This window comes from Poromitra crassiceps, assembly GCF_964638095.1.
Source record: "Poromitra crassiceps genome assembly, chromosome: 1".
Lineage (NCBI taxonomy): Eukaryota > Metazoa > Chordata > Actinopteri > Beryciformes > Melamphaidae > Poromitra > Poromitra crassiceps.
Window position 1 is genome coordinate 37,048,063 of NC_139623.1, and position 23,792 is coordinate 37,071,854.

The 23,792-nt window shown below is 41.9% G+C and overlaps 1 protein-coding gene across 1 annotated transcript in view; it reads left to right on the forward strand.

Moving 5' to 3' along the window:
• The window catches only part of LOC310782664 (carboxypeptidase Q-like), a gene marked incomplete at both ends in the record, with an annotated part of 45,760 nt that extends 32,481 nt beyond the window's left edge, over window positions 1-13,279 (forward strand). The window contains 2 exons of the mRNA XM_083643376.1: window positions 2,010-2,115; window positions 13,119-13,279. Of these exons, the coding sequence (XP_083499502.1) occupies window positions 2,010-2,115; window positions 13,119-13,279 (267 nt within the window). The remainder of the gene's footprint in view (window positions 1-2,009; window positions 2,116-13,118) is intronic.
• Between the last annotated feature and the right edge of the window lie 10,513 nt (window positions 13,280-23,792).

Sequence of the window (23,792 nt, forward strand, 5' to 3'; positions counted from 1 at the left end):
GTGTGGTGCTGTGTGCGGAAGCCAGACTGGATGATTTCATACAGGTTGTTGGTGTCAAGGTGGGATTTGATCTGGGATGCGGTGACTCGTTCAAGGATTTTTGATAGAAAGGGGAGGTTGGAGATAGGGCGGAAGTTGTTGGGGATGCTGGGGGCTATGACGTTACACAATGTCATGATGTTTGTCCACTACGAGCCACCGTAGTTGTTTACAAGCTAAGCCTATCAGCGTGCTCCTAACGCGAGCTCTATACCGGACAGTACAGACTTCACTTCATGTCAGCTGTCAGCCTGTCAATCAGCTGTCAATGCGGTTTGTTGCCACACAATAAACCAGCGGTTTGTTCCAAGCCATTGTGATCCTTGACTCACTCTCACATGGCAGCCAATCAGCGTTGAACAGTGAGCGACTGATGCCAACGAAAATTCGCTCGAGTTGGGATATTTCATCTAGGGCGACGAGCGAATTTTCACCCTATCACTCTGTCTCTGTCACTCGGACACCCAGCGATTTTTCTCCCGGGCGAATATACACTCAATCGCTCGTTTGCATTGACTTCGTATGTAAACTCGATGCCAGCGAAAAACTTTAATATGTCGGTGTGAACGCACCTTTAGAGGGAATTAACACTGCTTTAAGTCCACACCACTGAAGTTATGCTGTAGTTAATATGTAACTACGAGGGAATAAACACTGCTTTAGAATACAGCCTGCGCCCCTGTCCTCACACTGTAGTTACTATGTAAATACGAGGCATTTTACACTGCAATGTTAAGATGAAGAAGAGTTTTTTTTTGTAACGATTTAGAATACAAAGAAATCGTAACATCTTTATCTTAACATCTATAACTACAGTGTAACTACAGGGGGCGCAGGCTGTATTCTAAAGCAGTGTTAATTCCCTCATAGTTACATAGTAACTACAAGGGCATGGGCTGTATTCTAAAGCAGTGTTAATTCTCTTGTAGTTACATAGTAACTACAGGGGTGTGGTAAAGTCACATCTTGTAGACTAAGTACAGATGTGGTACCCTGTAGCCTACTTACCCTGTAAGTACATATTTGGTACCCTGTATTTGCAGGGTAAATTCACATCTTGTACCCTGTACAAACCCTGTAAGTACAGATTTGGTACCCTGTACTTACAGGGTAAATTCACATCTTGTACCCCGTACTTACCCTGTAAGTCACATCTTGTACCCCGTACTTACCCTGTAAGTACAGATGTGGTACCTTGTACTTATAGGGTAAATTCACATATTGTAGTACAGATTTGGTACCCTGTACTTACAGGGTAAATTCACATCTTCTACCCTGTATTTACCCTGTAAGTACAGGGTACAAGATGTACCCTGTACCCAAGATGTGGTACCCTGTACTTACCCTGTAAGTACAAAGTACAGATTTGGTACCCTGTACTTACAGGGTAAATTCAGATCTTGTACCCCGTACTTACCCTGTAAGTCACATATTGTACCCCATACTTACCCTGTAAGTACAGATGTGGTACCCTGTACTTACCCTGTAAGTACAGATTTGGTACCCTATACTTAAAGGGTAAATTGACATCTTGTACCCCATATTTACCCTGTAAGTACATCTTGTACCCCATATTTACCCTGTAAGTACAGATTTTGTACCCTGTACTTACAGATGTTACCCTGTACTTACAGGGTAGTGTGCGGGCTGTATTCTAAAGCGTTACAGTAATTTCTGCTGCATGAATCAGTGCAGCACACCCTGGTTATGTGATTCAATGTATGTAAGAGTGATCCTTTTATTTTAACGTGGTGGTGGTGTACCTAACAAACTGGCCACAGCGAGTGTACAGTCTACAGTGTAGACTGTACACTCTACAGTATATTACACAATTAAGATAACAAAGTAATGCAGAAGGCACAGTATACATCATGGAGCTTTGTTAAATCATGATGTATTCGATCTGAAAAGCAGTGGCATATCATGAACGGTATTGTGAGCTGAGCACATGGTTGTATCTCTACTGACAGGTGATGGAAGAAGTGGTCAAACTGTTGGCTCCCATTAATATGACGCAGCTGGAGACACCCGCAGAAGGGTTGGACATCTCAGCGTGGATGCAGGCAGGCGTACCAGGTAGGTTTCATCAATCTGTTTGTCGCTGCGTTCCTCAGCAAGCATTTGACAGACGGTAAATATTCTCAGGAGGAGGATAGTTCTAAAGGTGTTTTAATATGAAAGTATTTCTGTCACAAACAGACCGGATACAGGGCAGGGTATAAGAAGCTTCCCATCCGGAGGTATTTCATCCTCATTCCCCTAAACATCTACATGTATGTGCTTTTGGTTTTCTTGTGTCAGTATGGGTTGATAGTAGAACTGAAAATGCTGTGTGCACAGAATCACATCCTTATTTACTGGGAGAAACACAATACAGAGAAATGGGGGTATTCACTGGGGGTGGCCCAATGGTTAGAGAAGCGAGCTTGTGACCGGAAGGTCGTCGGTTCAATCCCCGGGACCGGCAGGATAAATCTGGGTGGGGAAAGTGAAAAGGCAGCACTTGCCCCTCCCTCATTGCCACCACTGAGGTGCCCTTGAGCAAGGCCCTTAACCCCAACTGCTCCAGTGGAGCTGATCAGTGGCCAGCAGATCAGACTGTGGTTGTACTGGTCAGCTTCCAGGTATGAATGTGTGTGTGAATGTGAACAGGGCGCTCCTGAAAAAGAGAGCATTGCTCTCAGTGAGACTCCCCCTGTATAAATAAAAAGGTAAAAAATTAAATTTATTGAAAATGCATAATTAAACAATCTTTTTATACTCATTTTAATGTTCATGATTTTAGCGAGGAGCTGTCAGGTTTTTATAATGTCACCCCTGGGCAAAGCAGTGTCCACTTTGATAGGGGTAAGGTCCTAAAACTTTCCCGAGGTGTAAAGGACAGGAAAAGTCCTGGCCCCGACGGCATTGGAGGCCGTATACTTAAAAACTGTGCCGAACAGTTGGCCTACATATTGTGTTTTATTTTCATGTTATCACTCCAGCTCCACATTGTTCCCTGTCTTTGGAAGGATTCTATTATTGTGCCTGTCCCCAAAAACAAAGCCCCAAAGTCTCTCAATCACTACATGCCTGTGGCGCTTACTTCTCTTGTTATGAAGTCGTTTGAGAAAATTGCCTACTTGAAATCACTTGAAATGCGGCTCGTTAAGTGGTATTTTTTCCGCTATTTACAATTTGAATAATTACTATCCCCATCCATAATAAGGTCGTACCTTCATCAGTAACTGTGGGCTACTGTCTCACGTTATCAATCCAGCTCACGACGCTGTTATCATTTGGCACTCTGCAGCAGCCAGCAGCACAGTCTAGCTGCGGGGACCTACCCCCACAGTAATGGCGGCACCACTAGATGGCAGCCTACACAAATTGGCCGTGGGATTCGTGTATACAACAAACTGACATTTGCCATCAGCAGGAAATTCTCGAATGTTAGAAAGTTATATTTCTTGATAATGTTACAGTAATGATAGCTGTTAGGTTTTTTATCCAGGACCTTCAACGCTTGCTTGAATAGAGTAAAGAGTGGCTGCGTCGTTGTTTTATTGGCCTGGGACCACGTAGTGGCACAATAAGACAGATGTGATAAAATGAAAGAATGAAGATACAGTTTTGCCGCATCAGTGCTCAGCTGACCTCGAATGAATCTAAATTGCCGAAGATTACGTTTGACAGTCCCTGCAGTTTTCTTTATGTGCTTTATGAAGGAGAGGTTGCTATCTAAAATAATACCCAGGTATTTACACTCCTGGACAACCTCCACCCTCTGACCCTTAACAAAGATGTCAGCCGGGGGGGCGGGGGGTGTTATTACGCCTTATAGAGAAATACATGTTCACTGTTTTAGCGACATTCAAGGTCAGGCAGGAGTCATTCAGCCACATAGCTAGCTTTTCCATAGCGACAGATGCAGCTTCCTGCTTGGAGTCAGCGTGTACATATATGACCGTGTCGTCCGCGTACATTTGGACTCTCACATCTGTGCAGATGTGGGGGAGGTCATTTATGTACACACCGAAGAAGACAGGACCCAGGACCGAACCCTGGGGAACCCCCGTAGAGAAATCTAAAAGTGAGGAAGTATGACCATTGATTCTTGTACAGTGCTTTCTGTTGTTTAAGTAAGATGTCATCCACTTCATCGTATGGGTCGAGATGTTATGTTTGGAAAGTTTTGATAGCAGTACATTATGGTTGACTGTATCAAAAGCTTTTTTCAGGTCTATGAATATTAATGCTCTTTATTTCCTCTACAAAGTAACAGTTTGCCGTTTCCGTGGAGTGTTGAGGCCTGAAACCGAATTGCATAGGATGAAGTGGATGATGGCTGGAGTTCAAGTGGGCTGTTAATTGGCATGCAACAACTTTTTACATCACTTTTGAGAGGATGGGCAAGATGCTAATCGGTCTATAATTGCTTAGTTCTGAACGGTCGCCACTCTTAAAGATGGGAGAGATGACTGCCGTTTTCAGACCATCAGGAAAAACAGCATCTTTAACTCATTGAGTGCCAGCCACTTTTGGAGAACGGACGCTCCCAGTGCCAGAGTTTCAGAGCGTTTTCAGTGATTTCTCGAGGCCCACAGAATATTGTGTGATATTACTATGTAAACACCGAACACGCACAAAGAACGATGAGACTCTCTTCTATCATCTGCAAAAAAAAGTTTATTGATACCATTTTCCGTTCTTTAGTTATGAGCTGGAGAATATAGGTTGTTTTGAGCAAAAAGACACGTTTCAATTTAGAATCTGAGATATTCAGCCTTTTGTGAAAGGAAGCATTTCAAGCACATCATTGACTCTGAAGCTAATATTTTCTGATGTAATGACACCTCAAAAATAATTTCCTTCAATAAAAGAGTGAAAACAAAGGAATTTTGTTTGGCCAAATAATATTTTTTAGCTGCAACCAGCAGCGCTGGCCCCTGCGTGCGCAGACCCTACACCTTCTTGCTGGTCTTGATTTACTGCTGGTGGGCATCAGATAGCCTATTCTAGCTTGTTTGCTCTCTGTGCATCGAGCCTGCTGCTGCCTGGGTCTGTGTGTATTGTCAATGGTTGTATGCTGTAGTGCCCTGCGTGCCCCACCCCCCTCCTCCTCCTCCTCCTCCTCCGTGGTGGGAGGAGTTTGCTCTGCACTGAAAAGTAAATGGTAAATGGCCTGCATTTATATAGCGCTTTTATCCAAAGCGCTTTACAATCAGTAGATAGTCTACATTCACCCATTCATACACCGATGGCGGCAGGCTGCCACGCAGGGTGCCTACACACCATCGGGAGCAAGGAGGGTTAGGTGTCTTGCCCAAGGACACAACGACGGCAGCTGGGAGGGAGCGGGGATCGAACCGCCAACCCTTGTGTCATTGGCCGACCCGCTCTACCTCCTGAGCTAAAGCCGCCCCAAAAAGTGCACTGCATCCCCCCGCTTTTTTACAGCGTGTCGCCGGCTCCCAGCTGAGAATAATGTAACCTTTCAGAAAGACGCTGGTGTCGGCAACTAAATCATATGGAGGGGCTATCGCAGCGGACACGGATGGGGCTCAATTGTGGCAGCAGATGACTGCTGTTCACAGGCACAGCTAACGTTATGCTTCATGCATATCGATGCGATTTCCGTTTCCCCATGACTTCTTCTCTCTTTTTTCCTCGCCTTTCTCTAATCTGGAGAGCACTGTCGCCACCTAATGGGTCCCTAAAATAGGTTTTACACATTCAACAGCCACCATACTTTCACAGGAGATGGATCTGGCTTTGATGCACGTCCCACCGTCAAAAAACGCAATTGACGAACATACACGTCCTTGGCACTCTACGTTACTAAACCAATTGACGAACATACTCGTCCATGGCACTCAATGAGTTAATAGACCGATTAAGCAGCTTGGAGATAGAAGCGCACAGAGTAGTTGCATTCCGCTTAAAAATACAAGAATCAAGGCCATACACGTCCAGAGCATTAGAGGCCTTCAAGGTCGATAGAGTCCTCAAAACCTCCTGTTCAGTTGGCTCAGTGAGGGAGAAGACAGGGTGGGCGTGGTCTGGTGGAGAGATCACATCCTCCCTGTCGCCAAATGTTGTGGCCAGCTCCAAGACTGAGTCCCTGAAGAACTCATTAAAAGATGTTTCCGATTACTTTCTCATCCTGAATTAAGATATTATTTACTCTAATTTCAAGGCGTTTGGGGGCCTTGTCTTCCTTTCTTGAGATATTATTAATGTGTTTCCATACTAACTGACTATTACCCTTGGCTTGAGTTATGATATTTACGAAAAAAGTAGCTTTTGCCCGTCTAAGAGCATTTAATACTTTATTTCTCAGGCCTTTAAACACTAGCAAATCAGTAGTGAGGCCTGATTTTAATGCTGTTTTTAGAGCTTGGTCTCTTTTTTTCATTAGAGACCATTTAGGCTCTGATAACCAGGGGAGATTTTTTTTTTTTTTCATGAATTTATTTTTAATTAAATTTATTTGGTTCAAGAAACCCTGGCAGGAGGTTTCCAAATCTTCCGCCGAGGGCAGACTGTTCCAGTTGATCTGTTTTAGTTCAGTATCAACTTTACTAAGGTCTAAAACCTTTTTTTATTTAATTTACGAGTAATTAATGTAAGGTTATGATCAGATACACCTGTTATATAATTATAGGAATTAAGGATTCTATCGGGTTTATTGGAGAAGATGAGATCGATTTGTGTTTTAGTTGTTCTAGTTATCCGAGTTGGTGCTACTGTCAATTGAGTGTAATCGTACATGCTAACAGTGTCTTTTAACTTCTTTCTACCTTTTTTATCAGCCCAATTTATATTAAAATCTCCGACGAGGATCACTTCCTTACCTGTGCTATGAAGTTCCTTTAAGATTGCTTTAAGGTTAGCATAAAAATTGCTATCTGCGGAAGGAGGGCGGTAAATGCTCACAACTATAAAAGACATGCTGGGGGACAGAGTCAGGGACACCGCTAAATATTCAAATTCATCATCTAGCTTGGATTGTACATCAAGTATACTACACTGTAGAGTATCCTTGATGTACAAAAGTAATCCCCCACCTCTCCCATTCATTGTGTCCTTCCTAAAAGCATTAAACCCGGGCATGACATAAGCCGCCCATGGAGAGTTTGCCGTTAGCCAGGTTTCTGACAGACATAGAAAATCTATATTAGAATTAGTGACTAGTTTTTCCACTTGCTCCGTTTTAGATGTGATACTATGTATATTGAGGTGGCCCCCCGATAGACCTTTAGGTTTAGACTGACTGTCCCAAATAACTTTAGCGTGGTTCAGTGATTTCATGAGATTAAAGTCATATAATTGTCTCTGTCTGGTTGCTTGTGGTTTTACCGTTAGACGTGGATTGAGAGTCACTGGTGTTGGCATCTCAGCATCTGTTGTCGAGCTGATGCTGTTGCTAGGCAGAGGTCCAGTTTGATTGAGAGTCGTTCCCGTCGCGGCCGTAGATGGACTCAAGCCCGCTGATGTTGGCGTCGGAGGCGTCTCAGCCCTGATGTGATCCCGCAGTGAGAGCTGTTCACCAGCTGCAGGGCTAGCCGCCATAGGCGTAGCTCCACTGGGGTAACTGTCTGCCTTTCCGAAACCCTGCCACTCCGAACGTTAACTTCCATTATTCGGACTGGTGGTCCTTCACCTTTTTTTCATAGGTCCCACCATTACGAAAATTCCTGCCTTCATTATTCGAAATGTCGGCCCTTCCTCTTTTTTCTAAAGTATCCGCCATTCCGAAGTTTGGATATTGTGGGATATGGCACAAAAGTGCAGACATTTCAGTCGCACACTGTGCGTCTCAGCAGCACAGCAGTAGCCTATTAGAACTGGGCTTTTACTGATGCTTTCTGAAGGCTATTTACTTGATTAGACTTCTATTTTCGTTAGGATATTATTTTTTTCGTTATTGTTTAATTGTTTTCAGTTAATCAGCAAGCTTATCCTATCGGAATTTATAATTATTTCGTATGACATTTTACACAGCTGCAGGGCGCATGGAGGGACAACAGAATTAGGCTATGTTCCCACGGCAGTGTCTGCATGTGTGTGCGCTGCTCTCTAAGCAGGGTGTGTGCGTTGTGCACCCGCCTATAGAGACACATAGCCTATTACTATCTTGCACATTGTGGAGTTAGAGGGAGCACCAACAACATCTTTGAACAACACGTCTTTATTCCCAATTTCCCCCCGGGGATCATTAAAGTCTTTCTGATTCTGATTCTGATTTTAATTTTGTTGGGCTCCACAATCATTTCCAGGATTCGAGGCAACCCATTTAGCAGCATCTGAGAGAGGTGCCTGTCTGAACGAGGTTCAGCTGCCTGAACGTGAACTGGAAGTCAAATCAAGTTCAGAGTGGCGGACCTTATGAAAATCGGAGTGGCGGGATTTCTGAGTGGCAATATTTCTGAGTGCCGATATTTCTGAGTGGCGGAACGTCGGAGTGGCAGCACGTCGGAATGGCGGCATGTAACCCTCCACTGGCTAGCAGCGTGCTGCCGTTGGAGGTCCTAGTTGAAACCCGCTCATGCTCCCCGACTGCTGGACCAGGGGCCGTCAGCACGACCCCGTCGGGGAAAGTTGAGGAAGGGCTCCCAATGCTGCTCCGCGAGGGGTGACCATGGCTCCGGAGCACAGGAGGATGGAGAGGGTCCACCCAGCTAGTGGAGGCTAGCTGGGGGTGTTGACTGGCCCCGGGCTGTGATAGCCAGGCTGGCTGGATGTCCACCCAGCTAGTGGAGGCTAGCTGGGGGTGTTTTCACGATTTTCAGACGGCAGCCCGTCTTTATTGTCACACGAACACACTACAACACATGCATGCGGCCACTACACACACTCATGCTGACGGTGGCCGGTGAAATGTCCTCTGCATTTGACCCATCCAGGCTTGTCCTTTCCTCCAGGGGGCAGGCCAGGAGCAGTGGTCGCTATTTCTTTCCAGCGCCCGGGGACCTTCATTGGACCATCATTGGACCAACTTCAGATGTTGTCGTCACTGGTCGGATGACGATCTTCTGCATGTTTTTAGTGGGGGGTTATGTACGGAGGAACCCCCTGGGGGGTACGGGGAGAACATGCAAACTCCACACAGAAAGGCCCTTTCGACGAGATAGCCCACCTGGGCAGTAGGCACTGAAGATATGGGGGGGTCACACCTCCAGCGCCCACAGCGTCCCAGGTGGGAATCGAACCCAGGACCTTCGAGCTGTGAGGCGACAGCGCTTACCACTGCACCACCGTACCCCCATTGGTCCCGGGCTGTGTTAGCCAGGCTGGCTGGATGTTCAAGGCTAGTTGCCTGTCAGCTCTGGAGCTCGTATGTAGATCAGGGGCGATGTTGGAATTCCCCATCTCCGTCATGTTGACTGGACCGGGGCATTGATGGATGTCCCCGGAGAGCAGAATAGCGAGTGTGATGAATAGCTTGCAGGCATTCACAGTTCGGGTGGATTGCCTGCGCCTGGCCCTGTTGTGGCCGCCATCGTTATGGGGCGTGGATGCCAGGACGCTGAGCAACGTCGCCTTCCCGAAACCGATGTGCCCTCCCGGACAATCCCTCAGGACAATCAGCCGTGGTGAGTGTAGTCAGGTTTAGGAATAGCACCAGGGTAAACAGGGCTATAGCCGCCCTGGTCCCACCCGCCATCGTTGATGTTGGTATCCCACCCGCTAGCAGTTAGCCTAGCCACGGCTACACGCTAGCTGCTGGTATTCGCCTAGTAGTAGAGGGTTCCGCTCTATAATTAGAGAGTTCGGCTCTTTACCCGTCCCCGTGCTGCAGATCCGGGCTAAAGGCGAGCCCACTGCAGGCACTGCAGGCTTTCCAGGCTCTGATTGTCCTCAGAGAGTTCCTGGCTCTTGCGCTGAAAAAGTCCACTCGATCCGTGTGCTACTCCAATAGTTCGCCTAGCTACAGGCTAAGGCTAGCCAACCCAGCCGGGCAGCTAGCGTTAGCAAACACAGATAGTTGAACACAAAAGCAACTGAGTAGACTCGCAAAATTGAAATAAGACGAGAGCTCTAAAACCAGTTAAAACTCCTACTAAAACCAGTTAAACCCTATAAAACTCTGAGTAAAACAAATAGAGCAAATAAAACAAATAAGACAGCGACAGGAGGTCTCATTCGGGAGCTTTCACGCGCACGTCTTCCTCCCCCGTTTGGAGTCCAATGATGACACACAGACAAGCCCTAAAATGTTCTTTTATCATAAGCTACAGAATTTTAATGTCGACAGGACTTTTATGAAAATGTTTTACTCTTGTTTTATCAAATCAGTTCTTACTTTCTCGTTTGTGTGCTGGTATGGGTCTCTTACCCTCAAGAATAAGAATCGACTGCACAGTATTGTGAAGGTGTGCAGCAAAATTGCTCACAACACTCTAAACGACCTTCATAGCCTGTACAAAGCTAGGAGCTTGAAAAAGGCAAAGTGGATCTTGGCTGACCCTAGCCACCCTGTGAGCCTAGAGTTTGAGCTGCTCCCGTCCAGTCACAGATTCAGTCTGCTGCCAAAGTGCAGAACCAACAGGCACAAAAACTCATTTGTTCCTGCTGCCATCGGCTTCTTAAATAGCCCCATGTGATTTCCACTGTAACTGCTGTCAATTGTTGTGCTGAGGTCTGTTTGCTGTTTGTTTGATGATTTGTTGTTTTTTATGCTTCTAATGGCTGCTTCACAAATTGCCCCTCGGGGATAATAAAGACTACCTTGAACCTTGAACCTAAACCACAGTTAATTTATTGATAACAGAGAGAAACTGTGGCTCGTAATGGCTTTTTAGTTTAATTTTGGATGAAAAAGTAGCTTCCTGAATGGATGAAAGTGAACTGATGCCTCAACCATGGGGCGGGTATCTGTTCATTCTATTGACTGTTGTCTGTTGTCTGTGGTTTTGGTTGAAGAGATTTAGTGGTCCAACCTGTCTGTCTGTCTGTCTGTCTAGATTTTTGGTTGAAGTGAAATTGCAGCGCACGCATTATGGTTTGACAGAAGAGGAATTGGGAACAAAAACAGAACGCACGCACGCACGCACGCACACACACACACACACACACACACACACACACACACACACACACACACACTCTTCATTCAGGAACATAATTCGCTAGTAATGCTCCATTTTACTTTGATCTTTCACGTATTCCCTGTAGGCTCCTCTAAGTGGAACATAAGGCTGCAACCACACAACACCAAGAGGCTCTGGAGACAGAGTCTTCCTCATACAAAGGAAGACGGCGATTGTTTCTGTAGCATCTTGTGTGTTTTTTTTTTTTGCCAGACAGAGTGACGCAACTATTGGTCTCTGATCGACTAGCTGTGCAATCACTGGACAGGCGAGTTGTCAATCAGGCCCCAAATTATAGTCTGATTTATCATCTATTTTACTCTAAATGGGACCATAATTTACACACAAAAAACCTTGAAGACTTGAAACTAGTGAATGATACTATAAACTCATTAGATAAGTGTTACTGAGGTACTAAATTAAGTGAGAATTAGGGTCATTTCTAGCCTGGGTAAACATAGCCTCCACATGACCCCTATGTATTAACATTCACGAAGAAAGAAACCTATGTTACAGGCATAGTCTGTGATGTCACATTGAAGGCTGGGTTCACCCAGGCTACGTCATTTCCCCATTAACTGCTATGCAATCCTCAGACTTCTTTTTGCAGCCATAAAATATATAAATGGGCGACTTATATAAAAATGTACCCCCCCCCAATACAGTTGTCATGAACGGTGAAATAGCTGTAGAGACTAAAACAGTTATACCAGGCTGTAAACATGTTAGTGGTTACTGCTGTTAGTTGGGTATTATAACATTACCAAGACGGAATTTACCATTTGGACCATCCACTCCTTTGAAGATAGCTATGAATGCAGTCGGATATGATGCGTGCGTAAAACAGGATATTAGGAAGTCCTAATTTCCATGTGAATATGATGAATATTACAGTGAGTTTCAGAGAGAAGGGAAACTATTATGGAAGCCTGAGTCAGTCAGTTCCTCAACTACAGTAAATACATAGGCCCAAACATCCCGGCTTTAGCAAAGTGCAGTCCACAGTGCTAACAATCCACAGTGTTACAGTCCACAGTGCTAACAGTCCACAGTGCTAACAATCCACAGTGCTAACAATCCACAGTGCTACAGTCCACAGTGCTAACAATCCACAGTGCTAACAATCCACAGTGCTAACAGTCCACAGTGCTAACAATCCACAGTGCTAACAGTCCACAGTGCTAACAATCCACAGTGCTACAGTCCACAGTGCTAACAATCCACAGTGCTAACAGTCCACAGTGCTAACAATCCACAGTGCTACAGTCCACAGTGCTAACAATCCACAGTGCTAACAGTCCACAGTGCTAACAGTCCACAGTGCTAACAGTCCACAGTGCTAACAGTCCACAGTGCTAACAATCCACAGTGCTAACAATCCACAGTGCTAACACTGTTCATCACGCAGAGGCCTAAACCAAACACCATGCAGGGGTCAATGATGTGAGAGGCTGTCTGATGAATCACTGAGACAATTCTGCTATTTCAACACTATGTTACTTCTCCAGCAAAACACACACACACACACACACACACACACACACACAGGGCCGTAGCCAGGGACTTCGGGCCCCATGAAAGGATCTAACATCGGGCCCACGGTTGCCGCCGTCCGAAGGGCAGCGTTGGAAATTTTTTGCCATTTGAAGCCAAATTTAGAGGAATATCTCATTTTAAATCAGATAGTTCCCCAAACTTTTGAGTAGCCAGTCAGATTGAAAAAGTAGCCTGATGATGTCACTACTCGTGGCAGCTCCAGGGGCGGGCCAGCCCGATTGGCCCTGGATTGGGTCCCTTGGCGGCCGCCCCTCCGCGAATATAGGCACCTGCATAGGAACCTTTCTAACACTTGGTGACATTTTTCTGTGGTGTGACAAACTCAAAACACGTTATTATTATTGGTTTCTAGGGACTTTAAACAGTTGAAGCAGTTGATCAGAATTAGATGTTAATTATATTAGTTAATCTCTTCACCTAACTCTCTTTTCCTTGTGTCTCATGCAGGTGCTAGTCTCCATGTGGCAGACAGTAAATACTTCTGGTTCCACCACAGTGAAGGTGACACCATGACCATTCAGGACCCTCGGGACATGGACCTCTGCTCGGCATTGTGGGCCGTGGTTGCCTACGTGGTGGCAGACCTACCGGAGATGCTCCCCAGATAGCCAATCAAAGATGCTACTGACCACCACTGATTTGTGAGACAGGATAATGACTTGGGGCTTGTACATTAAGGTCATGACAGCATTTTTAAATCAAGCTTATTAATAGGTAGACTTGAGATTTAATGGCCTGGCATTAGAAATTGAATGTCAGTTTACGGAAAACAGTGATACTGTATATTTAAAATTTTAATTGGTTGAATTGAAAGTGGATTGTCCCTGATGCAAGTACTGAATATTGAATGTAAATTGATGTTAAAGCAGCTACGAGCAAGATTTTCGATTGTACAGTATAATTATAATATTGATGCATCACATCTTACCTATAATAGTAGCTGAGACCAAAGCCGTGTGAATCGGAGATTGCTCTCTTGATGATTATAGAGTCTGTGTCTGTCTACAGGCGGGCTGGATAAACCCGGAAGTGAAACGGTTTACGGCAGCTGCCTGCCTTCAACCGTTTTGCTCTGCCTAGCAACAGACCATAAACACGGAGAACGTCATGCAGGGGCTTGCTACTCTCGCGAACATCTCTCGTTATATTCTAACAGTTTGTTTGGAAGTAATTTTGTTATTTTGTGGTTATGGCCGAAGTGGCTGCTGCAAACCGTTTCATTTCACTTCCTGATCTGCCCCAGCCGCAGACAGACTAATCGTCAAGACAACACTGGCCGATTCACTCGGGGTTCAAGCGAGACTACTCGGCGTTGGTCTCGTCTACTATTAGAGGTAAGATGTGATGCATCGATATTAAATTTAGACTGTTTAATAACAATCGAAAATCTGGCTCGTAGCTGCTTTAAATGACTCCTGTATTTACTCAGCTTCTGTATTTTCTACAGTAGAAGTCATATTATTTCAGCATGAGATATAGTTGAATGTCATTTAGTTGAATAATAGTTGCTTTCTATCTGCTTACATTCTGTTTATCTTCTTTCTTTCTCAGGACAGTTTATATTTTTTGCCACATTTTCATCAAGCTTGATTGTTGTAATATCTGCATACATTTATAGCCATATATTTTATAAAGAATCTAGTTACTTTTATAAAGAATCTAGTTACTAGTTAATGACATCATGCATTAGTTTTGCCAGGTCGCCATTGTAAATAAGAATCTGTTCTTAATGACTTGCCTGGTTAAATAAAGGTTAAATAAAAATTAGTTGAAGAAAAAATCATACCACAGGTGTTCTTGTCCATGGGGGTCCAGACACTCTCTATGGGGACCAAACCCCCAAGCCCCCCCATAACTCGAACCCTAGAAGGAGGGATTCATAATTTCAGAGGAGCCATGCAGTAGATAAAACACACACACACACACACACACACACAGCTGGGATATCTTAACCCAGAACAGATAAGTCAGCGCTCCAATGGGGTGATGTCAGAGTTACTCAGCCAGCCAATGTAGATAGTTTTGAAAACACAGATGTGTGTGTGTGTGTGTGTGTGTGAGTGTGAGGGAGAGGGTGTGTGTGTGTGTGTGTGTGGGAGGGAGAGGGTGTGTATAGGTGTGTGTCTGTGTCATGATTGTAGAAACATAGACGTCTGTGTTGCTTTTATCCTGTGTCCTGTGTTTGTAGAAAACCATCAGACTATTTTCTTTCCCCATAGACCAGTCAACCTGATTCACACACACACACACACACTCTTATGGCTGAAGAAACAGCTGTGCGTGTGTGCTTACAGATAAATTGCGTCTGGATTTTTATGAGACTCTAGGCACACTATGGGGTCATTGACTCCCTGTACTACAACTCAAAGTATGTCTGCAAAAATGTGAAACTAAAGACAGTGAAATCAGACATTAGGAGTTTTCACAACACACACACACACACACACACACACACTGCGTCCTACTTCTGTCCTACATGAAAATGGAATCTACATGCTTCATGCTTTCTCTTCTCATTTTCTCCACTCCACTTCTTTACTTCTCCCGTTTCCTCTTGTAAAAGCTTTTCATGTTTTAGGATTCATGCACCCCCCCCCCCCCAATACCTTGACTTACCTTAACTGCTTTGTCAAGAATAAAAGACAGTTTATATAGGCTACTGTATGTAGTCATAAGAGACCATCACACCAGCCAGTTTATATACTGTATGTAGTCATAAGAGACCATCACACCAGCCAGTTTATATAGGCTACTGTATGTAGTCATAAGAGACCATCACACCAGCCAGTTTATATACTGTATGTAGTCATAAGAGACCATCACACCAGCCAGTTTATATACTGTATGTAGTCATAAGAGACCATCACACCAGACAGTTTATATACTGTATGTAGACATAAGAGACCATCACACCAGACAGTTTATATACTGTATGTAGTCATAAGAGACCATCACACCAGACAGTTTATATACTGTATGTAGTCATAAGAGACCATCACACCAGACATTTTATATACTGTATGTAGTCATAAGAGACCATCACACCAGACATTTTATATACTGTATGTAGTCATAAGAGACCAACACACCAGTTTATATACTGTATGTAGTCATAAGAGACCATCACACCAGTTTATATACTGTATGTAGTCATAAGAGACCATCACACCAGACAGTTTATATACTGTATGTAGTCATGAGAGACCATCACACCAGACAGTTTATATACTGTATGTAGTCATAAGAGACCAACACACCAGTTTATATACTGTATGTAGTCATAAGAGACCATCACACCAGTTTATATACTGTATGTAGTCATAAGAGACCATCACACCAGACAGTTTATATACTGTATGTAGTCATAAGAGACCATCACACCAGACAGTTTATATACTGTATGTAGTCATGAGAGACCATCACACCAGACAGTTTATATACTGTATGTAGTCATAAGAGACCAACACACCAGTTTATATACTGTATGTAGTCATAAGAGACCATCACACCAGTTTATATACTGTATGTAGTCATAAGAGACCATCACACCAGTTTATATACTGTATGTAGTCATAAGAGACCATCACACCAGTTTATATACTGTATGTAGTCATAAGAGACCATCACACCAGTTTATATACTGTATGTAGTCATAAGAGACCATCACACCAGTTTATATACTGTATGTAGTCATAAGAGACCATCACACCAGCCAGTTTATATACTGTATGTAGTCATAAGAGACCATCACACCAGTTTATATACTGTATGTAGTCATAAGAGACCATCACACCAGTTTATATACTGTATGTAGTCATAAGAGACCATCACACCAGTTTATATACTGTATGTAGTCATAAGAGACCATCACACCAGACAGTTTAAATACTGTATGTAGTCATAAGAGACCATCACACCAGTTTATATACTGTATGTAGTCATAAGAGACCATCACACCAGACAGTTTATATACTGTATGTAGTCATAAGAGACCATCACACCAGTTTATATACTGTATGTAGTCATAAGAGACCATCACACCAGACAGTTTATATACTGTATGTAGTCATAAGAGACCATCACACCAGACAGTTTATATACTGTATGTAGTCATAAGAGACCAACACACCAGTTTATATACTGTATGTAGTCATAAGAGACCATCACACCAGACAGTTTATATACTGTATGTAGTCATAAGAGACCATCACACCAGACAGTTTATATACTGTATGTAGTAGTCATAAGAGACCATCACACCAGACAGTTTATATACTGTATGTAGTCATAAGAGACCATCACACCAGTTTATATACTGTATGTAGTCATAAGAGACCATCACACCAGTTTATATACTGTATGTAGTCATAAGAGACCATCACACCAGTTTATATACTGTATGTAGTCATAAGAGACCATCACACCAGTTTATATACTGTATGTAGTCATAAGAGACCATCACACCAGACAGTTTATATACTGTATGTAGTCATAAGAGACCATCACACCAGACAGTTTATATACTGTATGTAGTCATAAGAGACCATCACACCAGACAGTTTATATACTGTATGTAGTCATAAGAGACCATCACACCAGACAGTTTATATACTGTATGTAGTCATAAGAGACCATCACACCAGACAGTTTATATACTGTATGTAGTCATAAGAGACCATCACACCAGTTTATATACTGTATGTAGTCATAAGAGACCATCACACCAGTTTATATACTGTATGTAGTCATAAGAGACCATCACACCAGACAGTTTATATACTGTATGTAGTCATAAGAGACCATCACACCAGTTTATATACTGTATGTAGTCATAAGAGACCATCACACCAGACAGTTTATATACTGTATGTAGTCATAAGAGACCATCACACCAGACAGTTTATATACTGTATGTAGTCATAAGAGACCATCACACGAGACAGTTTATATACTGTATGTAGTCATAAGAGACTGTCACACCAGACAGTTTATATACTGTATGTAGTCATAAGAGACCATCACACCAGACAGTTTATATAGGCTACTGTACTGTATAAGAGACCATCACACCAGTTTATATAGGCTACTGTATAAGAGACCATCACACCAGACAGTTTATATACTGTATGTAGTCATAAGAGACCATCACACCAGACAGTTTATATAGGCTACTGTACTGTATAAGAGACCATCACACCAGTTTATATAGGCTACTGTATAAGAGACCATCACACCAGACAGTTTATATACTGTATGTAGTCATAAGAGACCAACACACCAGTTTATATACTGTATGTAGTCATAAGAGACCATCACACCAGTTTATATACTGTATGTAGTCATAAGAGACCATCACACCAGACAGTTTATATACTGTATGTAGTCATAAGAGACCAACACACCAGTTTATATACTGTATGTAGTCATAAGAGACCATCACACCAGTTTATATACTGTATGTAGTCATAAGAGACCATCACACCAGACAGTTTATATACTGTATGTAGTCATAAGAGACCATCACACCAGACAGTTTATATACTGTATGTAGTCATAAGAGACCAACACACCAGTTTATATACTGTATGTAGTCATAAGAGACCATCACACCAGTTTATATACTGTATGTAGTCATAAGAGACCATCACACCAGACAGTTTATATACTGTATGTAGTCATAAGAGACCATCACACCAGACAGTTTATATACTGTATGTAGTCATAAGAGACCAACGCACCAGTTTATATACTGTATGTAGTCATAAGAGACCATCACACCAGTTTATATACTGTATGTAGTCATAAGAGACCATCACACCAGACAGTTTATATACTGTATGTAGTCATAAGAGAGCATCACACCAGAGTTTATATACTGTATGTAGTCATAAGAGACCAACACACCAGTTTATATACTGTATGTAGTCATAAGAGACCATCACACCAGTTTATATACTGTATGTAGTCATAAGAGACCATCACACCAGACAGTTTATATACTGTATGTAGTCATAAGAGACCATCACACCAGACAGTTTATATACTGTATGTAGTCATAAGAGACCAACACACCAGTTTATATACTGTATGTAGTCATAAGAGACCATCACACCAGACAGTTTATATACTGTATGTAGTCATAAGAGACCATCACACCAGTTTATATACTGTATGTAGTCATAAGAGACCATCACACCAGTTTATATACTGTATGTAGTCATAAGAGACCATCACACCAGTTTATATACTGTATGTAGTCATAAGAGATCATCACACCAGACAGTTTATATACTGTATGTAGTCATAAGAGACCATCACACCAGACAGTTTATATACTGTATGTAGTCATAAGAGACCATCACACCAGACAGTTTATATACTGTATGTAGTCATAAGAGACCATCACACCAGACAGTTTATATACTGTATGTAGTCATAAGAGACCATCACACCAGTTTATATACTGTATGTAGTCATAAGAGACCATCACACCAGTTTATATACTGTATGTAGTCATAAGAGACCATCACACCAGACAGTTTATATACTGTATGTAGTCATAAGAGACCATCACACCAGTTTATATACTGTATGTAGTCATAAGAGACCATCACACCAGACAGTTTATATACTGTATGTAGTCATAAGAGACCATCACACCAGACAGTTTATATACTGTATGTAGTCATAAGAGACCATCACACGAGACAGTTTATATACTGTATGTAGTCATAAGAGACTGTCACACCAGACAGTTTATATACTGTATGTAGTCATAAGAGACCATCACACCAGACAGTTTATATAGGCTACTGTACTGTATAAGAGACCATCACACCAGTTTATATAGGCTACTGTATAAGAGACCATCACACCAGACAGTTTATATAGTGTATGTAGTCATAAGAGACCATCACACCAGACAGTTTATATAGGCTACTGTACTGTATAAGAGACCATCACACCAGTTTATATAGGCTACTGTATAAGAGACCATCACACCAGACAGTTTATATACTGTATGTAGTCATAAGAGACCAACACACCAGTTTATATACTGTATGTAGTCATAAGAGACCATCACACCAGTTTATATACTGTATGTAGTCATAAGAGACCATCACACCAGACAGTTTATATACTGTATGTAGTCATAAGAGACCAACACACCAGTTTATATACTGTATGTAGTCATAAGAGACCATCACACCAGTTTATATACTGTATGTAGTCATAAGAGACCATCACACCAGACAGTTTATATACTGTATGTAGTCATAAGAGACCATCACACCAGACAGTTTATATACTGTATGTAGTCATAAGAGACCAACGCACCAGTTTATATACTGTATGTAGTCATAAGAGACCATCACACCAGTTTATATACTGTATGTAGTCATAAGAGACCATCACACCAGTTTATATACTGTATGTAGTCATAAGAGACCATCACACCAGACAGTTTATATACTGTATGTAGTCATAAGAGACCATCACACCAGACAGTTTATATACTGTATGTAGTCATAAGAGACCATCACACGAGACAGTTTATATACTGTATGTAGTCATAAGAGACTGTCACACCAGACAGTTTATATACTGTATGTAGTCATAAGAGACCATCACACCAGACAGTTTATATAGGCTACTGTACTGTATAAGAGACCATCACACCAGTTTATATAGGCTACTGTATAAGAGACCATCACACCAGACAGTTTATATAGTGTATGTAGTCATAAGAGACCATCACACCAGACAGTTTATATAGGCTACTGTACTGTATAAGAGACCATCACACCAGTTTATATAGGCTACTGTATAAGAGACCATCACACCAGACAGTTTATATACTGTATGTAGTCATAAGAGACCAACACACCAGTTTATATACTGTATGTAGTCATAAGAGACCATCACACCAGTTTATATACTGTATGTAGTCATAAGAGACCATCACACCAGACAGTTTATATACTGTATGTAGTCATAAGAGACCAACACACCAGTTTATATACTGTATGTAGTCATAAGAGACCATCACACCAGTTTATATACTGTATGTAGTCATAAGAGACCATCACACCAGACAGTTTATATACTGTATGTAGTCATAAGAGACCATCACACCAGACAGTTTATATACTGTATGTAGTCATAAGAGACCAACGCACCAGTTTATATACTGTATGTAGTCATAAGAGACCATCACACCAGTTTATATACTGTATGTAGTCATAAGAGACCATCACACCAGACAGTTTATATACTGTATGTAGTCATAAGAGAGCATCACACCAGAGTTTATATACTGTATGTAGTCATAAGAGACCAACACACCAGTTTATATACTGTATGTAGTCATAAGAGACCATCACACCAGTTTATATACTGTATGTAGTCATAAGAGACCATCACACCAGACAGTTTATATACTGTATGTAGTCATAAGAGACCAACACACCAGTTTATATACTGTATGTAGTCATAAGAGACCATCACACCAGTTTATATACTGTATGTAGTCATAAGAGACCATCACACCAGACAGTTTATATACTGTATGTAGTCATAAGAGACCATCACACCAGACAGTTTATATACTGTATGTAGTCATAAGAGACCAACACACCAGTTTATATACTGTATGTAGTCATAAGAGACCATCACACCAGACAGTTTATATACTGTATGTAGTCATAAGAGACCATCACACCAGTTTATATACTGTATGTAGTCATAAGAGATCATCACACCAGACAGTTTATATACTGTATGTAGTCATAAGAGACCATCACACCAGACAGTTTATATACTGTATGTAGTCATAAGAGACCATCACACCAGACAGTTTATATACTGTATGTAGTCATAAGAGACCATCACACCAGACAGTTTATATACTGTATGTAGTCATAAGAGACCATCACACCAGTTTATATACTGTATGTAGTCATAAGAGATCATCACACCAGACAGTTTATATACTGTATGTAGTCATAAGAGACCATCACACCAGACAGTTTATATACTGTATGTAGTCATAAGAGACCATCACACCAGACAGTTTATATACTGTATGTAGTCATAAGAGACCATCACACCAGACAGTTTATATACTGTATGTAGTCATAAGAGACCATCACACCAGTTTATATACTGTATGTAGTCATAAGAGACCATCACACCAGACAGTTTATATACTGTATGTAGTCATAAGAGACAATCAGACCAGTTTATATACTGTATGTAGTCATAAGAGACCATCACACCAGACAGTTTATATACTGTATGTAGTCATAAGAGACCATCACATCAGACAGTTTAAATACTTTATGTAGTCATAAGAGACCATCACACCAGTTTATATACTGTATGTAGTCATAAGAGACCATCACACCAGTTTATATACTGTATGTAGTCATAAGAGACCATCACACCAGTTTATATACTGTATGTAGTCATAAGAGACCATCACACCAGACAGTTTATATACTGTATGTAGTCATAAGAGACCATCACACCAGTTTATATACTGTATGTAGACATAAGAGACCATCACACCAGTTTATATACTGTATGTAGTCATAAGAGACCATCACACCAGTTTATATACTGTATGTAGTCATAAGAGATCATCACACCAGACAGTTTATATACTGTATGTAGTCATAAGAGACCATCACACCAGACAGTTTATATACTGTATGTAGTCATAAGAGACCATCACACCAGACAGTTTATATACTGTATGTAGTCATAAGAGACCATCACACCAGACAGTTTATATACTGTATGTAGTCATAAGAGACCATCACACCAGTTTATATACTGTATGTAGTCATAAGAGACCATCACACCAGACAGTTTATATACTGTATGTAGTCATAAGAGACAATCAGACCAGTTTATATACTGTATGTAGTCATAAGAGACCATCACACCAGACAGTTTATATACTGTATGTAGTCATAAGAGACCATCACATCAGACAGTTTAAATACTTTATGTAGTCATAAGAGACCATCACACCAGTTTATATACTGTATGTAGTCATAAGAGACCATCACACCAGTTTATATACTGTATGTAGTCATAAGAGACCATCACACCAGTTTATATACTGAATGTAGTCATAAGAGACCATCACATCAGACAGTTTAAATACTTTATGTAGTCATAAGAGACCATCACACCAGTTTATATACTGTATGTAGTCATAAGAGACCATCACACCAGTTTATATACTGTATGTAGTCATAAGAGACCGTCACACCAGACAGTTTATATACTGTATGTAGTCATAAGAGACCATTACACCAGTTTATATACTGTATGTAGTCATAAGAGATCATCACACCAGACAGTTTATATAGGCTACTGTATAAGAGACCATCACACCAGACAGTTTATATAGGCTACTGTATAAGAGACCATCACACCAGACAGTTTATATAGGCTACTGTATAAGAGACCATCACACCAGACAGTTTATATAGGCTACTGTATAAGAGACCATCACACCAGACAGTTTATATAGGCTACTGTACTGTATAAGAGACCATCACACCAGACAGTTTATATAGGCTACTGTATAAGAGACCATCACACCAGACAGTTTATATAGGCTACTGTACTGTATAAGAGACCATCACACCAGCCGCCACAAACGAATGTGAGCCAGGGGCATAAATTAAGGGGGGGGGGGGGGTGGGGACAGCCCCATTGCTCGGATCAGCCCATGTTCGAACTCGACCATTTTTATGTCAACTACACCTGTAAAGTTTCATGACTGCATCTAGCATGGTTTTGACACTATATCACGTTCACAAAATCTATCTACAGACAGACCTGACAAAGTACTCAAAACAGCTTCTCCATGGACATTTTGCCATGCCACACACACACACAATGAAAACAATACCAGCTGTTATCATGGCTGGTAAAGATTGCTATGCATTATGCATACATTATAGTCATACCGGTAGATTCTCCTCCATATAGGAGTTTCAAGTTAGTTCATTCACAGAGTTCTGCATCTTCTTGTGCGTTTTGAGCCAACCTACCTCGACGGAAGGGAGAGGAGGCTGGCCAGCGAGACTACCTCATGATCAA